At 35.2% G+C, this 19,744-nt stretch overlaps 1 protein-coding gene across 30 annotated transcripts in view; it reads left to right on the top strand.

The window, feature by feature from the left end:
• LOC134792086 (glutamate-gated chloride channel) overlaps window positions 1-17,230 on the top strand; it is a 90,678-nt gene extending 73,448 nt beyond the window's left edge. The window contains exons 3-17 of one of the 30 annotated variants that reach the window (XM_063763230.1): window positions 3,919-4,008; window positions 5,954-6,042; window positions 6,144-6,239; window positions 7,091-7,155; window positions 7,400-7,552; window positions 7,647-7,667; window positions 7,839-7,989; window positions 8,080-8,220; window positions 8,706-8,780; window positions 9,600-9,752; window positions 10,926-11,140; window positions 13,251-13,301; window positions 14,224-14,286; window positions 14,787-14,897; window positions 15,301-17,230. In XM_063763230.1, the coding sequence (XP_063619300.1) occupies window positions 3,929-4,008; window positions 5,954-6,042; window positions 6,144-6,239; window positions 7,091-7,155; window positions 7,400-7,552; window positions 7,647-7,667; window positions 7,839-7,989; window positions 8,080-8,220; window positions 8,706-8,780; window positions 9,600-9,752; window positions 10,926-11,140; window positions 13,251-13,301; window positions 14,224-14,286; window positions 14,787-14,897; window positions 15,301-15,447 (1,611 nt within the window). In that variant the 5' untranslated portion in view covers window positions 3,919-3,928 and the 3' untranslated portion in view covers window positions 15,448-17,230. Of the gene's footprint in view, window positions 1-3,918; window positions 4,009-5,953; window positions 6,043-6,143; window positions 6,240-7,090; window positions 7,156-7,399; window positions 7,553-7,646; window positions 7,668-7,838; window positions 7,990-8,079; window positions 8,221-8,705; window positions 8,781-9,599; window positions 9,753-9,935; window positions 10,089-10,925; window positions 11,141-13,250; window positions 13,302-14,223; window positions 14,287-14,786; window positions 14,898-15,300 lie in introns of all 30 variants that reach the window. The other 29 variants (XM_063763229.1, XM_063763231.1, XM_063763235.1 and 26 more) reach the window with 29 other exon arrangements.
• Window positions 17,231-19,744: the final 2,514 nt, after the last annotated feature.

Genomic DNA, 19,744 nt, shown 5'->3' with positions numbered 1-19,744 from the left:
TTAAGTAAATTGTCGGTAAAATTTCCACGCCGTATTTTATTTAGTTTGGTAGGACTTACATCAGTAGGTACTCTTTTGAAAACCACTTTATAAAGTCACACGGGAAACTTAAACTTTCTGACTGCAAAGTTATTTTGGCTCGGTATTGATGAACGAATCAACTCGCACTATGCCAGAGTTTCCAAAACTTCTAATAGAGTCGAACCCATATTGCTTAAAAAAGTTGCCCTCATTTAAAATTTGCGACGATGAATCTATGTAGGTATTTTCTCTTCTGTTAAAGCTCCAGGTGGCCCTCTAGCTATCCTACCACGGCTAGAAACTCCAGACTTACCTATACAGAACGAAGCGGGTTCACTAAAATTTAAATGAAATTGGCAATATGTTAGTGTTTTAATTTACTTTCTCAATAAGCCTCATAGGTACTCTCCCGATAAGTTTTGGTAGTCTACTTCGTTTACTTGTTTGGAAGTCGACATCGGTAATCCTGATAAATTTTAAAGTTACCTACCAACTGAACATTTACTCATAGCAACTGGTGAGCGATTGTGTCATGACAATATTCAATACCTTTGATCACGAACATATTCAATGAAAGTAGAGCTGTAGTTTGCAATTTTGCATTCATAAAGTTCATTGATGTTCAGCAAAGTTGTTGCTCCGATCCCGTCTCCGCCAATATCGCTTGCAGAGAACTTGGAAATTCAATATCAATAAAATTTTCGAGTGAATGCAAGTATGGTTCTAGCGCGAGTACGAACTGCTAAGCCAATCGAAGTTGATAAAGAGTTTTGGTCTGGCGACGTCTCGAGGGTCGTTCCTTGTTTGCCTTTTCGATTTCTCGCTCCGGGAGGTAAATGTTTTAACTGGTTGAGTTATGTTAGTTAAAATGTATTGCAATTGTTACGAACGTTTTAGAGCGTTTCTATTTTGAATACAAAATACACTATGCGAGTATTGATTAACTTTTGATTTGTCACTGACACATTTGTCGCTCATAAGACAGGATACATTGAGAGCTCACGGACTGTATATTTTGACAGATTAATCGGTAGTTGATGTTAAACCCGCTACGAGTAAAGGTTACTTTGTAATTTAGTATTTTTCATAGGCTCCGTGTAAATGTTTGTCAAGAAATATTCAGTAACCCGAATATAAGATAAGGCATTTATTTAAATTAAGCGCGCCCGCAATTTAAATTTTAAAGCGAACATTTTCATGTCTATGTTAGCACCGCATCAAAGCTTCGTGCCTTTATTGACGTCATAAGCATAACAACTTTTGAAAGTAGGTCATGTATTCAATTCCGGGCCAGTGGCAAAAAATATATGTATAATTATTATTCATGACCTTGCGACATGTAAGTTGCTCATGAACGACCGCGCCTCGCATGACTGTTCCCGTATGAAAATTATGCAGTTGTAATATCAGTAAGGGAAATCTTAATAAAACCAATAAATGTGTCCGAGGTGAACAGAAAACATTTTATTGAAAGTGCAGTTTAAGTACCTATAATTGAAACTTAAAACTTAGAAGTAGAAAATAATATAAATGCCACTATCGCATAAATTAACATGTCGTTTTAGTTATACAGTTTTTTGCCTAACATACCCTGCGATCTACCGAAAATATTGACATTCTCGTAGATCAAAAATGAATACGTAATTGTACTAACCAATAAACACTACATACCTAATTAGACATACCCGTAACCACTAATTTCATTGGGCTGTAATGAAATTTATTTTAGTTTTAATATGACATATTGAACACATTGTGTTCATGAAACATTGTACAAAAGAATATCAATATTATCATTTATTAATCGGATTTAAAATTTCGAAGTAGTAGATTCTCACTTCGTCGGGATATTTCAATTTCATGAAGAGCTGGCCAAATTGGAAAATTCAATGTTTTGTTTCAAAAGAACAGGATCTGAAATGTGACATGTGAAATCATTGGATTGGAAGAACATATTGTTTTAGTAGGTACAATCGGTGGTCTTATAATAACGAGTAGGTAGAGAAGAACTGATGATAGGATTCTGGAGAAATTGAAGGAACTCTTTAGCTAGACCAGCTAGAGTAATAGACTCACTGTAGTAAATGTTTTCTCTCCGAAAACGACCTTTATAAAAGTTGACCTGCTAATGATGACCAAAAAATTACTGAAATTGATTTATTTTTTGTAAAATGTTATAATAGTAGATAAAAAAAAATTCACAGATTTCGTGCCTCACACGATTATCGAGCACATTGGAAATGAATCTACGGAATTCGAAAAAATATTGTCGCTGAGCGACGAGAAAGTCTGGATAAGGAAAAAGTTACAAAATAAAACTACAACGTTGAATGATAATCATTTTATTCTTAGATTAACACAAGTATCCTGGACATAACGCATGTGAATAAACAAATTTCAAAATTTCCACACGCGTATCGGTTTGAATAATTATCGCCGTGGCGCATAAGTATAGGTACATATTTCATTTTTCGATTAATAAGCAGGATATATTAATGTTCAAAGTACAAGAAAATTATTACGCGGCAAATCCGTAGTCAACTCGAGAAGCGGTAGCTACATCACCGTTATCGTCACTCGAGTCTTGATCGGCAGCGGCCCATTTGCTGCAAGATATGAAATTTTCTTGACAGCAGTTTGACGCGACGAGAGATGACCATAACAGCGTTTGTCTATGTTGCACCAAACCTGAGTTCCAATAGGTACTACCAGGGTTCAGCATCAGCTATCTTGGGTAATGCTCTACCATGTGATCATCATGACGAATCGGATGTCCAAAACAGCGCGTGCCTATGTTGCACCAAACCTGAGTTCCGCTAGGTACAACCAGGGTTCAGTATCAGCTCTATCTTGGGTACTACTCTCCTAAGTGCTCATCAAGACGAGTCGGATGACCAAAACAGCGTGTGCCTATGTTGCAACAAACCTGAGTTCCTTTAGGTACAGCCAGGGTTCAGCATCAGCTCTATCTTGGGTACTACTCTCCTAAGTGCTCATCGAGACGAGTCCGATGACCAAAACAGCCAAAACTGCCAGGGTTCAGCATCAGCTATCTGCTAGCAGCCGCCAGCAACATGCTGAGGTGAGACCATTTCGTGGCACTTTCTGTTTTTCATGTTTCTCTGTATAAGTTTTTATTTTGTGTTTGTGCTCAGGAATAAAATTATTTCTATTTCTACCTCTACCTCTACCTCTACCTCTACCTCTACCTCTACCTCTACCTCTATCTCTATCTCTATTTCTATTTCCACCACCACAAGAATGCATAGATTGTCGAATAGTGAACACGTTATCTACGCCCGTCTCAAACAGGATAGATAGAGTTAGACCAAGAAAAATCTGCAGCGAGTGATAGCCCACGCAGTGCAAGTGTTATTCTGCCGTCATAATCCCGATAATTCACAACAAACACCGATAACGAACTCTGCGAAACATGAAGTCATAAATGTCATGTGAAAAATGTCGTTCCGACATTTTGACTATTTTAAGGTTAGGCTACAGGGCAAACCCTTAACCCGATCGTCTTTGTTTTAGGCTCAAATTGTAGCTGACTAAATTGTCCAGAGCCGTTTTTCTCAAATTTTTGATATCATTCTTCGTTTCCAAATTATCGAGCACCAAAATCAAAAATTCGGAAAAAATTGAATTTTATTTTCACTATTTCGACCATAACTTTTTTAGTTTTTGACTTTCTCGAATATTTTTGCACCTTAGAGCTCTCGTGATTATGCGTCTTTTGAGCCTTTTTTTAATATCATATCTTCACAACTTTCCGAGATATAAGGGGATCGCACTTTTTCGTGAAATCGGAGCCTATACTGGAGCGAACGAAAAGACATTTCCAATGTCAAAATACATGCTAGTTTTAAATGTTCAAGACTTTTTCTCTGATTGCAGATGTCCTAATATGGGTTGGTCATGCATCGTGGCACGCATCGTGGCCTTCTTCCTCATGCTCAACCAAGTATCGGCTCTCACGTCCGACATGTGAGTTACTACATATCATCATCTTCCACGAAACTGGTCAAGTCAGGCTAAGCACTTTTTACGAAAACCACTGCCATCTGACTTTCCAAATAGTTTCAACCCAGAGGCTACCTAGGCCTCATTAGGATTAATCCGGTTTCATGATATTCTTCACTGAAAAGCGATTGGTTAAATATCAAATACTACATATTATGCCAAGTAAACTATCGTCTATGGACACAGTTCCAGTAATCCCGCGAATAGTCGTATCCAGCGTTATATAGGCTATTGCGGCGTTTTTCGGCAATGTAGGGAAATCGCCCTTCGATCTTCAACCGGCTTTCAGTGGGAAGTAAGGCACGTTATTCAAAGGCTTTAGTTTGTTTTATACCCCCAGAAGCCCCTAAAGCCAATGGGTTTTGAGAGCATTTCATACAGAATACAATTCAGAATAATTTTGCGATTTAGGCATTTTTTCGTAAAAAATATTAATGAATAGAGTAATTAAATAGGTAGGTATATTATTCATAGGTTTAATTAATGAAAAGTGTAAGTAAGGATAAATAATGGTTTACTCTAAGCACCTACGTGGTGCAAGGAAAATGGGACCAAACGTAATAAATAAATATCTGATATTGATATAAAATTGCAAACATAACAAAGTAAGCTACCGACTGGTAGATTTATATGGAACTCTTACCAATAAACAAACCCTCTATATGCCGCTTTTTGCGGTCGACTGCGATATCGACATTTCGATCTAATTGAAATCGAGTTGCTCGCCTCGTATGGAGAACTGAGCGCGGTAATGAAAATACTCGTAGCTGGGGCAGAATTAAATTCAAGCTTTTGTATAAAGTAGAGTAATATATAAACTAATTTCATACATATTGAGTAAAACCATGAAAAGGCGAGTGGCGGGCGACGAAGCGAAGGTAACGCGGTGGCCGCTACAGGCTCGCCGAAGCGTTAAGTTCCTCGCTCCATTTATAGACCCTTTAGAGGGGCTATGTAAATCATCTGTGGAACTCTGGCGCCCCTCGTGAATATAATTATAGATTAATGCTGGAACTTGCTGTGGAATTTTATTAATTTTAGGTACCTACTACATACATAAGTAATATAATATTCTAATGTAAAATGGACTCAATTCAACTACACTTTTGTTATGAACCTAGCAAATAATAACTAATAGTCATTAATTAAACATTTAATACTTACCAAATAATAGCGTTGCTTCGTCTTGATACGAAGCTATATAACCAAGTTATGATTATTTTCCTAAAAACCATAAGAGATCTCCGCGCCCTACTCGTTCAGAAAAAAAGTTAAAAAAAAATCAATTATACCAGGATCTTTTCTTTTTATACTTCCCTTTATATACAATAAAATTAATTGAATAATAACTAGTATTAAGTATTCATGTAAAGAAGCTACTTTGACTTATGCGAGGAGCATTCGTACAGCAACAGTTCTCTTATATTATCACATAAATTAGTTAATACTATAGTCTGTCAAGCAATTTCTGACAGTAGAAAAACGCGGCAAAATTAAAAAATGTAGGCGCGCAGGGTAATCGTCCCATAGAAAATTTGAATTTCGCGCCTCATTGTGCCACATGTCTTTCTTTCTCTGGTATCCTGTGTGTTAAGTGAACTGTTAAAGGGTTGATTTCTTTCCAGAAATCTCATTGTCTACTTACGTCCGATTATTGGTGTGAGAAAGTATATTTTTAGATGTTAATAAGCCCGACCCTCTCTTGTGGCAAGGTAATGGGTACTAATCTGAAATCAATACCAAGTCTGCCATTCCGCGTTCTCACACACTTAATTTGCCGTGATAATATGCGTGGTAGATTGATGTTTCTTCTGCTTGTAATGGTCAAATTTATTCGGCTGAATTAATTATATCGTGGACATGATACAGCATCTGTTAAATTGAATGTTTTTCTTTAAATTATTTCCAGTTTTGCAGCGGGAAAGTCGGACAAAGAGATATTGGACAACCTACTGAAAAACTCCCGCTATGATAAAAGACTGCTTCCTCCCGTAGATGGTAAGCTTATCCCCATACACGTACATCATGTCTTAATTAGCGTCACTCATTAGCTGTTTTATTTTTTTAATAGGATGTTAAGATTAATGTAATAATTGCAGATCCAGAATTTTGTTGTGGTCTAACATCGCCCAATGACTCTCTGGCTCAAAATAGGGTCGGGCTGTCATCGCTGCGGCCCCGCTCGCACAATCGCGGTGCGTTGTGTTTCATGTTTTTGAAAAGAGAATTCCTTCCATGTGGAGCGTCTTGGATTTACTTTCTTTATCGTAGAGTACTTATGTATTAAGAGCCTACCTTGTTTGCACGCTATTTATGTGTTTAGGATCCGTTCCCACGTTGGCTTCTTCTTGCGGTAAATACTTCTTTATCTGTGTATATTTTTTTTTTACAATCACTTTATGTTTCATCCATGCACCTTGTTCTAAATGTGTTAGTTATGCACACTAATTAACACTAAGTGGGTAATTCAAGGATAATTTAATCACTGTTGTAATATAATTAAATCTCGATCAACCAGGCATCGTTGGCTGACGTTTTAACCCAAAATTAAATGATAACTTCGTTAGACAGCTAAAACATTTCAGTAGAGTGCCTTTTGTTTTGTTTTCCGCTTTGTTACTTCCTACGTTTTCTCTTTTCACAAACATCAAACACAAATCGTATAATAATATTATGCTGTATTTCTTTGTCCTTTAAATCTCGGGTATACCTCTTATTAGTTTGAATTATTATTGCAACATTTTGCGGTTACCATGCCTCTTACTGACCAATATTTTATGTAGGCACTTCTTATTTCTATTTAATGATTTGCTGGGGTAAGATTACAACTAAATTGCAGTGTAAGTTGAATTATTGTGAAATGTAGAGGTCCTTGCACTTAATTTAGTCACTTCCTAATGTCTATATATATTATATGAAACCTATAGATAAGCCTAAGTGCATGTATGTCTACTTATGTCATGCAGTATGTTCTGTAAGAATGATACTATCTTTGCTTTTAGAACGTCTATGTTAAGGTTTACAACTTGTGCGTATTCATTTTCAGGTGTCCTCACCGTAAATGTTAGCGTGCTACTTCTTAGTTTAGCATCTCCAGACGAATCTAGTCTTGTAAGTAGATGTCATCCCACTACCTATATCATATCTGTTCTATCAAATGTCAAACAACCAGCTGTAAGAGGCTAATTTACAAAACACTCAAAGCTATAAACATTTAGCTGTAGTTTTCATTTCCTGCTGATAAATAATTGTGTTTCTTAAAGGATTGATACATACATTTTAAGAAAGACTAATTAAAATAATGAATTTTCCATTGCCATACATACAGATGCTAACCACAAGTGATACGTTTCAGAAATACGAGGTAGAATTCCTTCTACAGCAGCAGTGGTATGATCCGCGACTGCGCTACTCTAACCAGTCCCACTACGATTTCCTCAACGCCATCCACCACCACGAGGACATCTGGCTTCCTGACACCTACTTCATTATGCATGGAGACTTCAAGGTCAGTTCCATTCCTACATCATACATATTAACTAACTTAACCAGTGTAAACCCATTTTTATAGTAAATTATTTCCACCATGCTCTCGTCTGAAGGAATTTTCCCAGCACTCATGGGTATTTATGACAAACTAGTAAAACGCTTTCAACTTCATTGGCCTTTATGTATATATATATATGCCTTTTAAATTAATTTAGGGTACCTACACACAGGTCGTAAAGTACCATTTCACACATGCTCTCACCTTTTATTGACATTGCATTTTACTTTGTGTGGTTGTGTTTCAGGACCCAATAATACCAATGCACTTCGCGTTGCGTATCTATCGTAATGGCACTATAAACTATCTGATGCGGCGGCATCTAATATTGTCCTGTCAGGGACGGCTCAACATCTTTCCTTTTGATGACCCATTGTGTTCATTTGCCTTAGAAAGTAGTAAGTAGAACTCACAGAGTGACTCACAAATTTTATAACATTCACTATCTACATGTTATGGCCAAAATCATACCTCTTATCGATTTTCAGTATCATACGAGCAGTCAGCAATAACGTATGTGTGGAAAAACGATGAGGATACGCTTCGTAAGTCGCCATCATTGACGACTTTGAACGCGTATCTAATCCAGAACCAAACCATCGCTTGCCCTATCAAAGCGAGTTGGAGAGGTAAGCAGCCATCTCCCCGCAACCATGACATACCAACATCGCTTATTACATCGTTATATTTATACTTATACATAAACAATAAAGATAATCCTAATTTAAATTATGTAGTTTAGCCTCCCAATTTTTTTTCTAAGCACATCCTTACACATTGCACAATAAAGGATAAGTGATGTTTTCATATTGTATTCAAATTCTAATTAACTCTTTTCAGCTTGGTCTTGATTTCTGTTAAAGGTTATTTTGAAACTTTATTTCATGTAAACATAAGTAGACGCTTTTAGACTGTGAAAGTTATAAACCTTAGTATATAGCTAGCATGTCATTTAGTTGTTTGGTTCAGTGAATCGAAACAGCCGTTTAATCAAAATAGATTTTTGTGACAGTAACAAAGTATGTCCCTACAACAAGTAGATGTTTTTAAATGTTAGTGAGTAAAATTAATTAGAGTATAGAATGTAAGATTGTATTAACGTCTTTGCAAGCAGCTGAGGGTAATTCACTTTACGAAGAAGATGAAGAGCTGACATGTAATCTTTGCCAGAGACGGTTTGAGGAGCAAGGTACTGAGCGCTGGACGATCGCCGTTCCGTCCGGTGCCGTCCGGTCATTTTACAGTATTATTCCGCTTATGTGTGAGTAAATGCGTTGTTGTGGCCATGTGCTCGATGCGACGTTATCGCGACCAAACACATGGAGACTCGTAACAGCGTCTTGTGGAATCTCAGGCCACGACTGTTGTAGCAGTACAACTTGGTTGTTTCATTTGCCGCCACAGTCTCTCACAGTTATTTTCAGAAATATTTGTTCTGTGAATTTGCTACCGATCTAGCCCTTTGAAATTACCAATACTTAATACGCAAGTCATATAAAGCTCTATTTGCTTACGTAAAGCTGCATTATACTCAATTGAATGTTATTTAAGATGTTAAAAGTTGTAACTTATTTTTTAATTTTTTTGTCTCTTCTGTATTATTATCATATTAATGGCAATGAGTGAAACAACCAACAGTCATACTCAGTTTCATCCTCCATACCCTTGCACGTAGTAAATTTGATGTACTTGAATGCACGTGTTTGAAATAGTTTGCGCTCATGTTTTTGGACAAACTACACTTCATTAAATATGTTCTTATACATTGAACACTATGCGCTTTACTCATACATACCGGATAGTATTTTAGTTTAGTTGTTACATTAAATATTTTTGTTTGACTTGCTAGACATTTGGTGTTTACTACAAGACCAGAGACTGAATGGAGTTACTTGGAATATCTATTATTCACGCCACCTCCAACATGTTATATACTTATCGTATACATCAAAGTGTAAATGTTATTTAGTTTGATGTGCTAGTATTCGTAACAATGTTAACTCCACAGGTAACTACAGCTGTCTAAAGGTCGACCTCATTTTTACAAGAGACCGCGCGTTCTACTTTACTACAGTATTTATTCCTGGGATAATATTGGTGACTTCCTCGTTTATCACGTTTTGGTTGGAGTGGAATGCGGTCCCGGCGCGTTCCATGATAGGTAACGGCCCGACGCGGCAGTGGGAATGGCGGCTGTACTATACGCATCTTTTCTTCTTAACATCTAGAAGTGGCTGGGGCTGATTGTAACACGCTAGCTCTCATTTCGCATTCCGAACTACAGTCAACTTTCGCAATGCACTTATTTGGTTTCTTATTTTTAGATTATGCTTGCTATTTCTAGGTAATTACAGCTGTCTGAAAGTGGATCTCATCTTTACACGGGATAGATCATTTTACTTCACTACAGTTTTCATTCCGGGCATCATTTTGGTGACCTCATCGTTTATTACTTTTTGGCTGGAATGGAATGCAGTGCCTGCTAGAGTTATGATAGGTTGGTGTTAAATTTCTATTACTTTGATTTATTTACACTATTACTTTTATTTAAATAATAATATACCAGAAAATGACCTTCATCCTGACAAAAATTAATATCAGATCAAACTTCAAAGCACAAAATTATCGCGTAACTTAATTACTACGAGTGAATCGTATGTAACCTTAAAACATTAAATTCGAAGATAGGCATTCTTTAATCATATACTCTACACACATCGTCCTACATGCAGCTTCTGCTACTTTAAGATATGTATGTATAAGACGGTTAGTAATGTGTAATCGAAATTTTAGGTGCATTTTAATAAGTAGACATGTTCTTGCTATTTATCTTACACACATGCTACTATTTTATAAGATAATCATTTACATTTACACATCTTTATACAATCACTCATTAGGTATAATTATATTTACAGTATTTGGCGGATAACCAACTTGGCATGTATCATCAATTCTCACTAGCTTTGGCCGGATTATTTCATATTTAACACTGTTAACTTTAAGTACATTGACAAATTGTTTTAATTCTTCATTTATGTATATCGTAGATAGTCAGTGTCTACATTTATTTAGTTGTTAGTTAATTAACTTAACACTGCATTTGGCCTTGCCTGATTAATGGGTATTTTTTATAAATTTAAGTGTCTTAGCCAAGTTAATATTTTGTATCCATAGTTTACATAGTTTTTTTTTTAATATTTATGTTTAAACGTTAGTTATCTTAAGGATTAATATATTTAATTAGCGTATTACTTTACATACTTAACGCTTATTTCTTTGTTTTTTATTATTATTCCCAATTATAAATATTTAACACAAGTCTCGTACGCAGGTGTGACGACGATGTTGAATTTTTTCACAACATCAAATGGTTTTCGCTCCACCCTGCCCGTGGTATCCAACCTAACAGCTATGAACGTATGGGACGGCGTGTGCATGTGCTTTATATACGCCTCCCTATTGGAGTTCGTGTGTGTCAACTATGTGGGAAGAAAACGGCCTTTACACAACGTCGTCTACAGACCAGGGGAGAATCCTGTTACTCAGGTGAATATGAACTGTCTTAACATTACAAGCATTAAATGTCTCTTTGACGTGGTTTTGTGTTCCCAGCTAAGATTTGAGGTCGCATATGAGGACAATTTAATTTTTGATTGTGGATAATAATAACAGAAATTGGCTTCATATCGACTTAAAATCTTTTTAGTGTGTCAATGTATTACAAAATATACACAAAATTAGTTTTGTTTGGTATGTTGGACGAATAGGTAACTTACATATTATTCCTCAATTGTAATAGACCTTACATGACAGAAGCACTTTAAAGTCAATAAATTATATTCGTTTAATATTGTTCCTCAAAACCTACACGTTGCATAAAATACCTACCCCGAAGGGCATACTTTGTACATACACATTACCTATATTTTGTATGCTGACTACATTACCGCGACTCTATTACCTTCCTTTTTTTATTTTAGAATTATAATACAGAGAAACATAAGAAATAAAGTAACCATTTACCTAAAACTGCAATTTATATACTCTTGAGTCACTACTAGTGAGAATGACCATTTTGGAAAGCACAATTATTGAACACAAAATGTAGTAATATTTTACACACAATGATACGGTCAGCATTAAAAGTAACGGATCAGACTACGCGTCAAAAGTACCTATCTATTTCATTCTCTAATAACTGAACAAAAAGAGATTCGTCTCTATTGTAAAACAATTAGACAGTGACAAATAGATATTTTTGAACGCAAACTGAAGAAATATGTCTTTATTTAAAAGAGTACTCCATGATGGTATTGATGGTAGATACTTTTGGCGCCTTGTTACTTCCGATATTTTTTTTGCTGACTGTACCGGTAATATTGCTAAAATTCCAAAGTTACCTTTCCGCTAAAATGTAATTATTACCTACAGCTACGACGCTTAGCACACTAGATGCGATTCGTACGTCGCTCCGATGTGCGAGCGGGATGTCGCTCTAATACGCGCATAGCGTTGTCTCGCTCAAACATCGGAGCGACGTGCGAATCGGATCCAGTGTTAAAAGCGCCTACACGCTTGTTAGTTTGTTTTATCAAAGCCATGTCAAACTGACTGTGTTTCAATAAGTAGACGTGTATTTTATTTAACTATTTACTCTTTGCAATGTTTTCCCTTTTACATGATATACCTACTAATCAATAATTGGCACAATCTGCTGGTAATTTGTATCTATCGATGTTGTTGGTTTTCAAAAATCCGTTATCTGGAACCACTAAGTCATTGAACTTTTAAACAGTTATTTTAACAAATGTTTTAAATTTAAATGTAATTGCAATAACACCAAACGCGTGTGATAATTAAAATAAATGTAGTTTAATCCAGTATACAATTTTATATTTAAATTTTGGTTAGATTGTTAAAAAAACGTAGAAACCGTGTAAATATGGTATATATATTTAATTACACAAACGGGTCTACCGCGATATAATTTCATTGTTTTTACCTTTAATTCCGACGTTTCAGCTGAGTTGCACCAGCTGTGGTCCCGTTTGTGTAATTAAATATGTGTACAAAACGCGAGAGTTTAAAGTGTTATAATATGGTATATGTAAATACTTCTACATTTAAAAATAAATCAGCTCCACAAGTTTTGGTTAATTTTCAAGTATATACCTACATATATACAGCCACGCGGTATTTTTGACACACCAACAACACAGATTTTCTGTATCAGCATGCTCACAATCAATGTTCAAAATTTATCTCTGCATGTACTTTCTTTGTGTTTGACGATTATTGTATTTCGGGTAGGCCAGATTAAGTCATCACATGGTTTCATTTGCAATCGTATCAGTTTCATATCACTGAACTTACACAAAGACTATTTTGTGTGGCCTTAGTTCACATTGATAATTCATTCATTCTTAAAACGTCATTCAATCCGCTAATTATTTTATTATAACTTTAGAAACCAGAAAACATTGCAAAGAAGTTCCGCGAATATCACTAACACCCGTAACCGTCCAAGATATATTCAAGATTAATGTTTAGTACAAGTACTTTCCCTGGCCACCACAGACTAGTCCGTGTTCACGGTTGCACATCGTAAGACCATCTGTCACGAGTGAACAAAATTGTGTGTGTGATGTGTTCACAGCGACTGCCTGCAGTCCTGAGCAGAATTGGCATTATACTGGCCAGCCCCTTGGTAAGAACGTTCGCCGCATTCATAGGCACTTTCCAAAAATTACACTGTTATATTTCTTTATCTATTCAAAAACAAACGCTAGGTATATGATTTTTGGCTAATGATTCCTGATACGTAATGCGTACTTTAATACGAATATGCATTTAGTTTTAAGAGTAATTGTAATTCTTAATGGATAAAAATTATGACAAACAATATTGCCCAATATTTTAATGAAAGAAATATAACATATATTGCAAATTCATTATCTTACTCCACCAAAGAACCATCGCACGACTTATATGCATGCGTTAGTTTTGTATCGTAGTGTGTTCATATATTTTAAAATTGGTAAATATTATTGTACTATTTATTAGGTAGGTACTTTAACTTAATAAACAAAAGATGACTACAAAAAAATACAGGTATTTACTGACATTATTTCTGGACACATGCTACGTCTTCGTTAGTAAGTAAGGTGATCCTACTCACATGCATGTAACTACACAACAAGCAAATGCTAGGAATTTAAATGATGTTGCTTACTCACACTACATCAAACCAAGATTTCATCTAGAGTAGAGAGTTGGTAAGCCGTATTGTCAAACTGTTCAGTCCCAACAGTAGAAAAATTACACGCCAACTTGATCACACTACAGAATTGCTTCTCATGAATACGCCATTTTATCTACATTAAATAGTTACAGTCACAGCTTACAATTTTACTATTATGTATTTGTATCCATACGTAAATAGGCTGACGCAAATAAAATTAAGCAAACATGCAACATGCTTTTCTTAAGCTTTCTTTAGATTAAGAGGCAAAGTGAAAAAGTAGATTTGAAGAAGAGCAATGATAAAGCTTCTGCTAGCCAAATATCACAAATGATTCCGACTCAGTCAGCCTGTTGCTTGAGCTAAAAATAGTTGTCAATTTATATAGGAGGCGATAGCATTCCTACAATGGGCTAAATCAGACGCGAACGATCCAGAGCCAAGCGGTGCCGTAAGTGATGCCACTGAACAGTTCAAAGTATCCCCTCCTCATCACCGTATTCCTGATTTCACGAAATTAACGCATGATCTTTCATTTAATGCTGCTTTGGATCACTTCAGCCTGTAAGTATTCTGACCAACCAATATTTTCAATGTCCATGTTTGTCGTCTAGTCCGTTTCAATCATATTTTTAACATTCACAAAATATTTTAGCATTTTACGAGTATCAACGGTTTCATGAACCATTCCCAAAATATGTCGTGAGGTGTATAGTGAATGATATGGTATACGTGCATTTTTAATATGGAACATAACTAAGTCAAAATGATCTTGTACGTACTAATAAAAAAATTGGAGCCACAGAAATTGCCTTACATATCCCTTATCTGTAATTATTTCCAGCATATTACTTGCTTTGTTAGATTCATAAACGTACATATATAGTTAATTACGTATTTTATATTTAGAGTATACGAAAGCATATGATAATTTTTCTTTGTTAATTTTAGGGAGACAAAAAGAGGGAGTCGACAGGTGCTGCGGACCTAGTATCGTGTACTACGTGCACTGGAGCGCCGGGTTCCTGCACACACACTGCCAACAACGGAGGAGTATCCGAGGTAGCTAAACAAAGCTCTATTTGCTCTCCAACTTCTTCAAAGTGAATGTTTAATCCACAAACAAAAGACTACTCCGCTATGTAAAGGTGCGCTGTGGAATCGCCATCTCCATTTAAACCACTGTCTCGTTAGAAAATAACTGGAGCTAGGTAAAGAGATCATCCATTTATTTTTTTACCTTTATTGCAGACACAACGTATAAAGTAAATCATTAAGTATACTTCCTGTCCATTAAAATTAAATTATGATCTACACGGCTAGCACAAGTTTTCAATACATCCCAAACATGAGGCACATACATTCTAGTACAAAATTATGTTAATTAAAAGATTAATTCATTCATTTCTCAGCTAGAGAAGTCCGTCATTGCCATGGTTCACCGTTTCAAATTAATTTCTTTCAGCCATGTTTCGTCCAGGTTCGCAAAAAAGAACCCCCTCATCCGATTCGCGTGGCGAAGACGATCGATGTCATCGCGCGCATCACCTTCCCCACTGCCTACGCCGTGTTTCTAATCTTCTTCTTTATACACTACAAGGCCTTTTCTTAATGCTGCCTCTACTTTACTTCCCGCTGCAGGCTGCTTCACGTGAACTGGACAGTTGTATTCTTAGATCTTGTACGTAAGTACTTCTTTCACCGCTCGTATGAATTGGATCGCGCTGCAAGTGACAACCTCCTCGGTGCAGTGTGTTCGCCTAACGAGTGTTCATGTTGACATTTGTTGCCATTGCAAATTGTGATGATTACTCACTATAGTGATAGTATTTGATATTAAGATAAGGACCATATTCAAAGCTGCAAAAGTAAAGAATAGTTGCAGCTTGCCGTTGTTAAATAGGACGTCATTGAAGTAAGGTATATGGATTAGAGACGAATGCGAATTTTCTACAAGTTTTGAAATAGTTTTCAAAAAATATTCATAAGTTGAGGATCGCTGAATATGGGGCACGAATTTTATTAGTTTCTTATCAATACCAGGAAACTTATGATAGGATAAAGAGGGATCAATAAAATATTACTATGAATATTCTGCATCTATGCGGATAACGATACACGGGACTGTGTGATGAGCGGTGTTTGAACGCGCATTCTAAAGGTGCGACTGAAAGGTGGTTTTGTTAGAATAAAGAAATCTATTTCAAACCTTAAAACAGTCCAAATGTAAATCATTGCTTTAAGTTCATGAGACGTATATTTTAAGATAGCAAAAGACATAACTTTTATATATGTTACATTTAATCACCACTGTTTCCTTTATTTATAGTATATGTGACATATTATGTATATAAATATACACCCACACAAGTTAAAGTTGTGATAATATCATAATTCAATGTTAAAATGTTTGCTTTTTAGAACAGCTACAAAGTCAATAGGAACGTGTAGATTTTATTCAAATATTTCCTGCATAATGTGTGTTAAAGTTTAGTTTCAAAATATTCGATTAGATATAAGTCAAGATGAAGCTCAAGTCTCTTATTTCAAAATGTATGTATTAGTTAGTACCTATCGTTATTAAGATACATTGGATTCTCGGATTGTCTGTTTTTATAATAATACTTTGTTTTAGTTTGTGAGCTGTTAATGTGAAACCATGAACATGCCTTCTAACATTAATTATTGTTTGCAGCCTTGACATTACGTAGGATTTAGCTTTAGCCCGCCCGCCGTAGACTCTAGGCAGGTACAACAAAGCCGCATCACACTATTGGGCACCATTATTTGTTTATTTAGGGTGCTTAGTACTTTGTTACAATCATATAAATTTAAATCAAAAATATCTTAATCAATTTATAGTCATATCCACTGTGTAGGTATATAATAATATGGCGGGACGTGAAATTTTAGGTATTTGTGCGCGAGTATGCTGTTATATTATTATAACACGTTACTTTTGTTTCTTCCACGAGGAAATACCTACGTCTTAAAAGCATTATGGTGTTGAATCAAATTTGAATAATGCATACACCGTTGCTTATATATTGTCCCCATCTGTTGTAGTTTTATGCCTTATTTAAGTTAAACACTTCCTGTTCTTTATAGCTCTGTTAGAATGTTTGATTAAGGGTTGTTTCCTTATCAACGTATTGAGGTAGTAATAAAGCGCACGCAAGTTTTAATAATAATTAATTAACCAGCCTTCAACAAAGAGAGATATAATCACTAAAGTTACTTAACTATTCATGATTTCTTAATAACAATCAATTTCTGATAATTGTACATGGAAAAGAAGAACAAAAAAAAGGAAAACAGCTCAACCAACTACATGTAGGTATACTAGTCCGGCTGTATAAAATTCGAGGTTAAGTTAGACCTTGACGGCATATTTAAGCCTTCAGCAATGTCCAATGTAATAGGTTTATACTTTTATATGTCGACCTAGTCCCTCAGTATAAAGTTTGTGTTGTGGATACTAGACCCCCTTTTTTCAGATTAGAATTTTTTTAACCTCAAAAGTAGTGGTAACTTGTTGTCTCCAAAATTAAACCTGTGTAATGTAACTAAGCACTGAATTATTGTGTCGTTTCCATAATATATATTGTGCCGCAATTAATAGATACCATAGGATCCCTTGTATTTCGGAATAAAAAGTTTATTACCACTACTTTTGAGGTTAGAAAAATTCAAATCTTTAAAAGTACTGTTTATAGACTGTATACATATATATATTGTTATATCAAAACTTAATTAATTAATTGCTCATTTATGTTTTTAATTACGGAATGGACTGCAACGTCTATTTTTTTATATGGGTACTGAATATACAGGGCGTCCCAAGACTATGGGACATTGGAACATCAAGGGAAAGTGCCTTAATATTTTGCTGAAAGAAGACATTATTTTAATTTACAAAACAATTTTAACTGCAATTGTTTTTTAAATTAAAATAATGTTTTCTTTCAATAAAATATCCTATCTACGATATTTAAGGTACTTTCCCTTGATGTCCCATAGTCTTGGGACATCCTGTATAACAATAAATGTAATCACAACTACCAGCCGGGCTAGATATGTGTGCGTGTCAATTGATAGATAAATAAACAAGATAATCGTCGTTTCATCATCTATCGGCGCGATTCGGGAAATGAATTAGAGATTCACTAGATATGAAATAGTAAAGATATGTGACGTTCCACGGCAAAAGGTACCTTACGGCGGCTGGCGCTTACGCTATTATTAACGCCGCTCCAATATTCAGCCGGGGCAATAGTACCTTTTGCCGTGAAACGTCACATATCTTTACTATTTCATATATAGTGAATCTCTAATTCATTTCCCGAATCGCGCCGTACGGTTATTTTAAATATATAAACCCATTCCAGGTCCAAAGCTACGTCGCGTAGCACACTGACGCCTCCTGGGCAATTTTCGCGATGTGGCGAAATCGCTCGTAGGCGCGCGGCGCGTTTAGGAGGCATTCCGCAAAAAGATTTTTGTCGGAGACGTGACGCGTATAGCAGATACCTTAATAGCCTGCAAAAATCTGTATTATACCTATACCGTTGAATAAACCCAAGTTATCATAATATATGTTACCATACCAAATATCGTCTTCTTAGCTTTATCAGAAGTGTTCAAAAAATAGCGTCACGTATCCGACACTGTTCTGGAATGCCCCTAAGGCATTAACTGGCTTTGAATAGATTCACAGAATACCTACTACAGACTTTACCTCATCTTTCACCGAATATAATATTAAACTATTTTAATAATTATCCATATTATTTCTAATGAAACTTGATACCATGCCTTTTGCTTAATAAAGAGCGGACCAACCAGTCAACTGTTTTGGAAAGTAGATTTTGTAGGTGTCTAAAATATAATAAAGAGTACCTTTAAGAACAAATGCGTTTTGGCTGTGCTTTGATTCAACTTATGTAAATTTAATATACCTTTAAGGACCTGTTACGTCTTTTCAAATTAAGTTTAGTATTTTATTCTCTGGGAAAAATAATATATACCTATCTATAGACTCGGTGTAACGTGTCTGTATTAAGGTTGCAAGTAGTTCTAGCTACTACGGCTTTAATAATTATAATCATAATTACCTACATAACACTTAAGAGGAAATCCCATACTTTACTTATGATATGGAGTGCTTAAGCGAAAATACTGCAAATGCAAAACAATATGCTATAAAATAGTAACAGAAACTGTTTATGTTAAATCATATACAAATAAATGATCTCTTGTTATATTCTGATACGTTACTAATATTTTAAAGTTTATTGATGTTAGAGTACAATGTTCCCATTCCCTAAATTTTTTATTAAGTATGAAAGTGATACTACTTTTATTCGCAGTGTTTTTAACTAATTAAACTATAAGATAAAAATAACATATCATTCGCTTTATAAGATATCTACCTAAATTGTGCTATATCCTGTTAAACTAAAAGTTAAAACTGAAATGTATATTTTGTGCTGGCTTTCTATATTTGTATCCGTTTTATTTATTATTAAATAAAAGTATCGTGTAAGTGTTGTGCCTGGCATTAGATACTAATATTTTATTTTATATGATTATTGTCTCTACTTGAAATATGACTCATTAAAAGATCTGCTGCAAATCGCAGTAACTAAATACAACAATAAAAAATTGTAATCTAAATGTAAAACATAATATTATTATTTAGGTACCAATAGCGCAAACATATTGCAATATCATATACTTGCGCATTATACATTATTAATGTACTTACCTATAACAATATTAAGCCTCGTAATGACGTTGCTTTCTGTAATTTTGTTTTGGTTAATATTGACTTTTGTTGTTTTTTTTCTGATAAACTGTTATTCGTTTCCTAAATAGATAATTAACGATTTAAGACTTTAGAAGAACGT

This window comes from Cydia splendana, chromosome 7, assembly GCF_910591565.1.
Source record: "Cydia splendana chromosome 7, ilCydSple1.2, whole genome shotgun sequence".
Lineage (NCBI taxonomy): Eukaryota > Metazoa > Arthropoda > Insecta > Lepidoptera > Tortricidae > Cydia > Cydia splendana.
The sequence above is the reverse complement of the archived record's forward strand: the minus strand, read 5'-3'. Positions and strand labels throughout refer to the sequence as shown.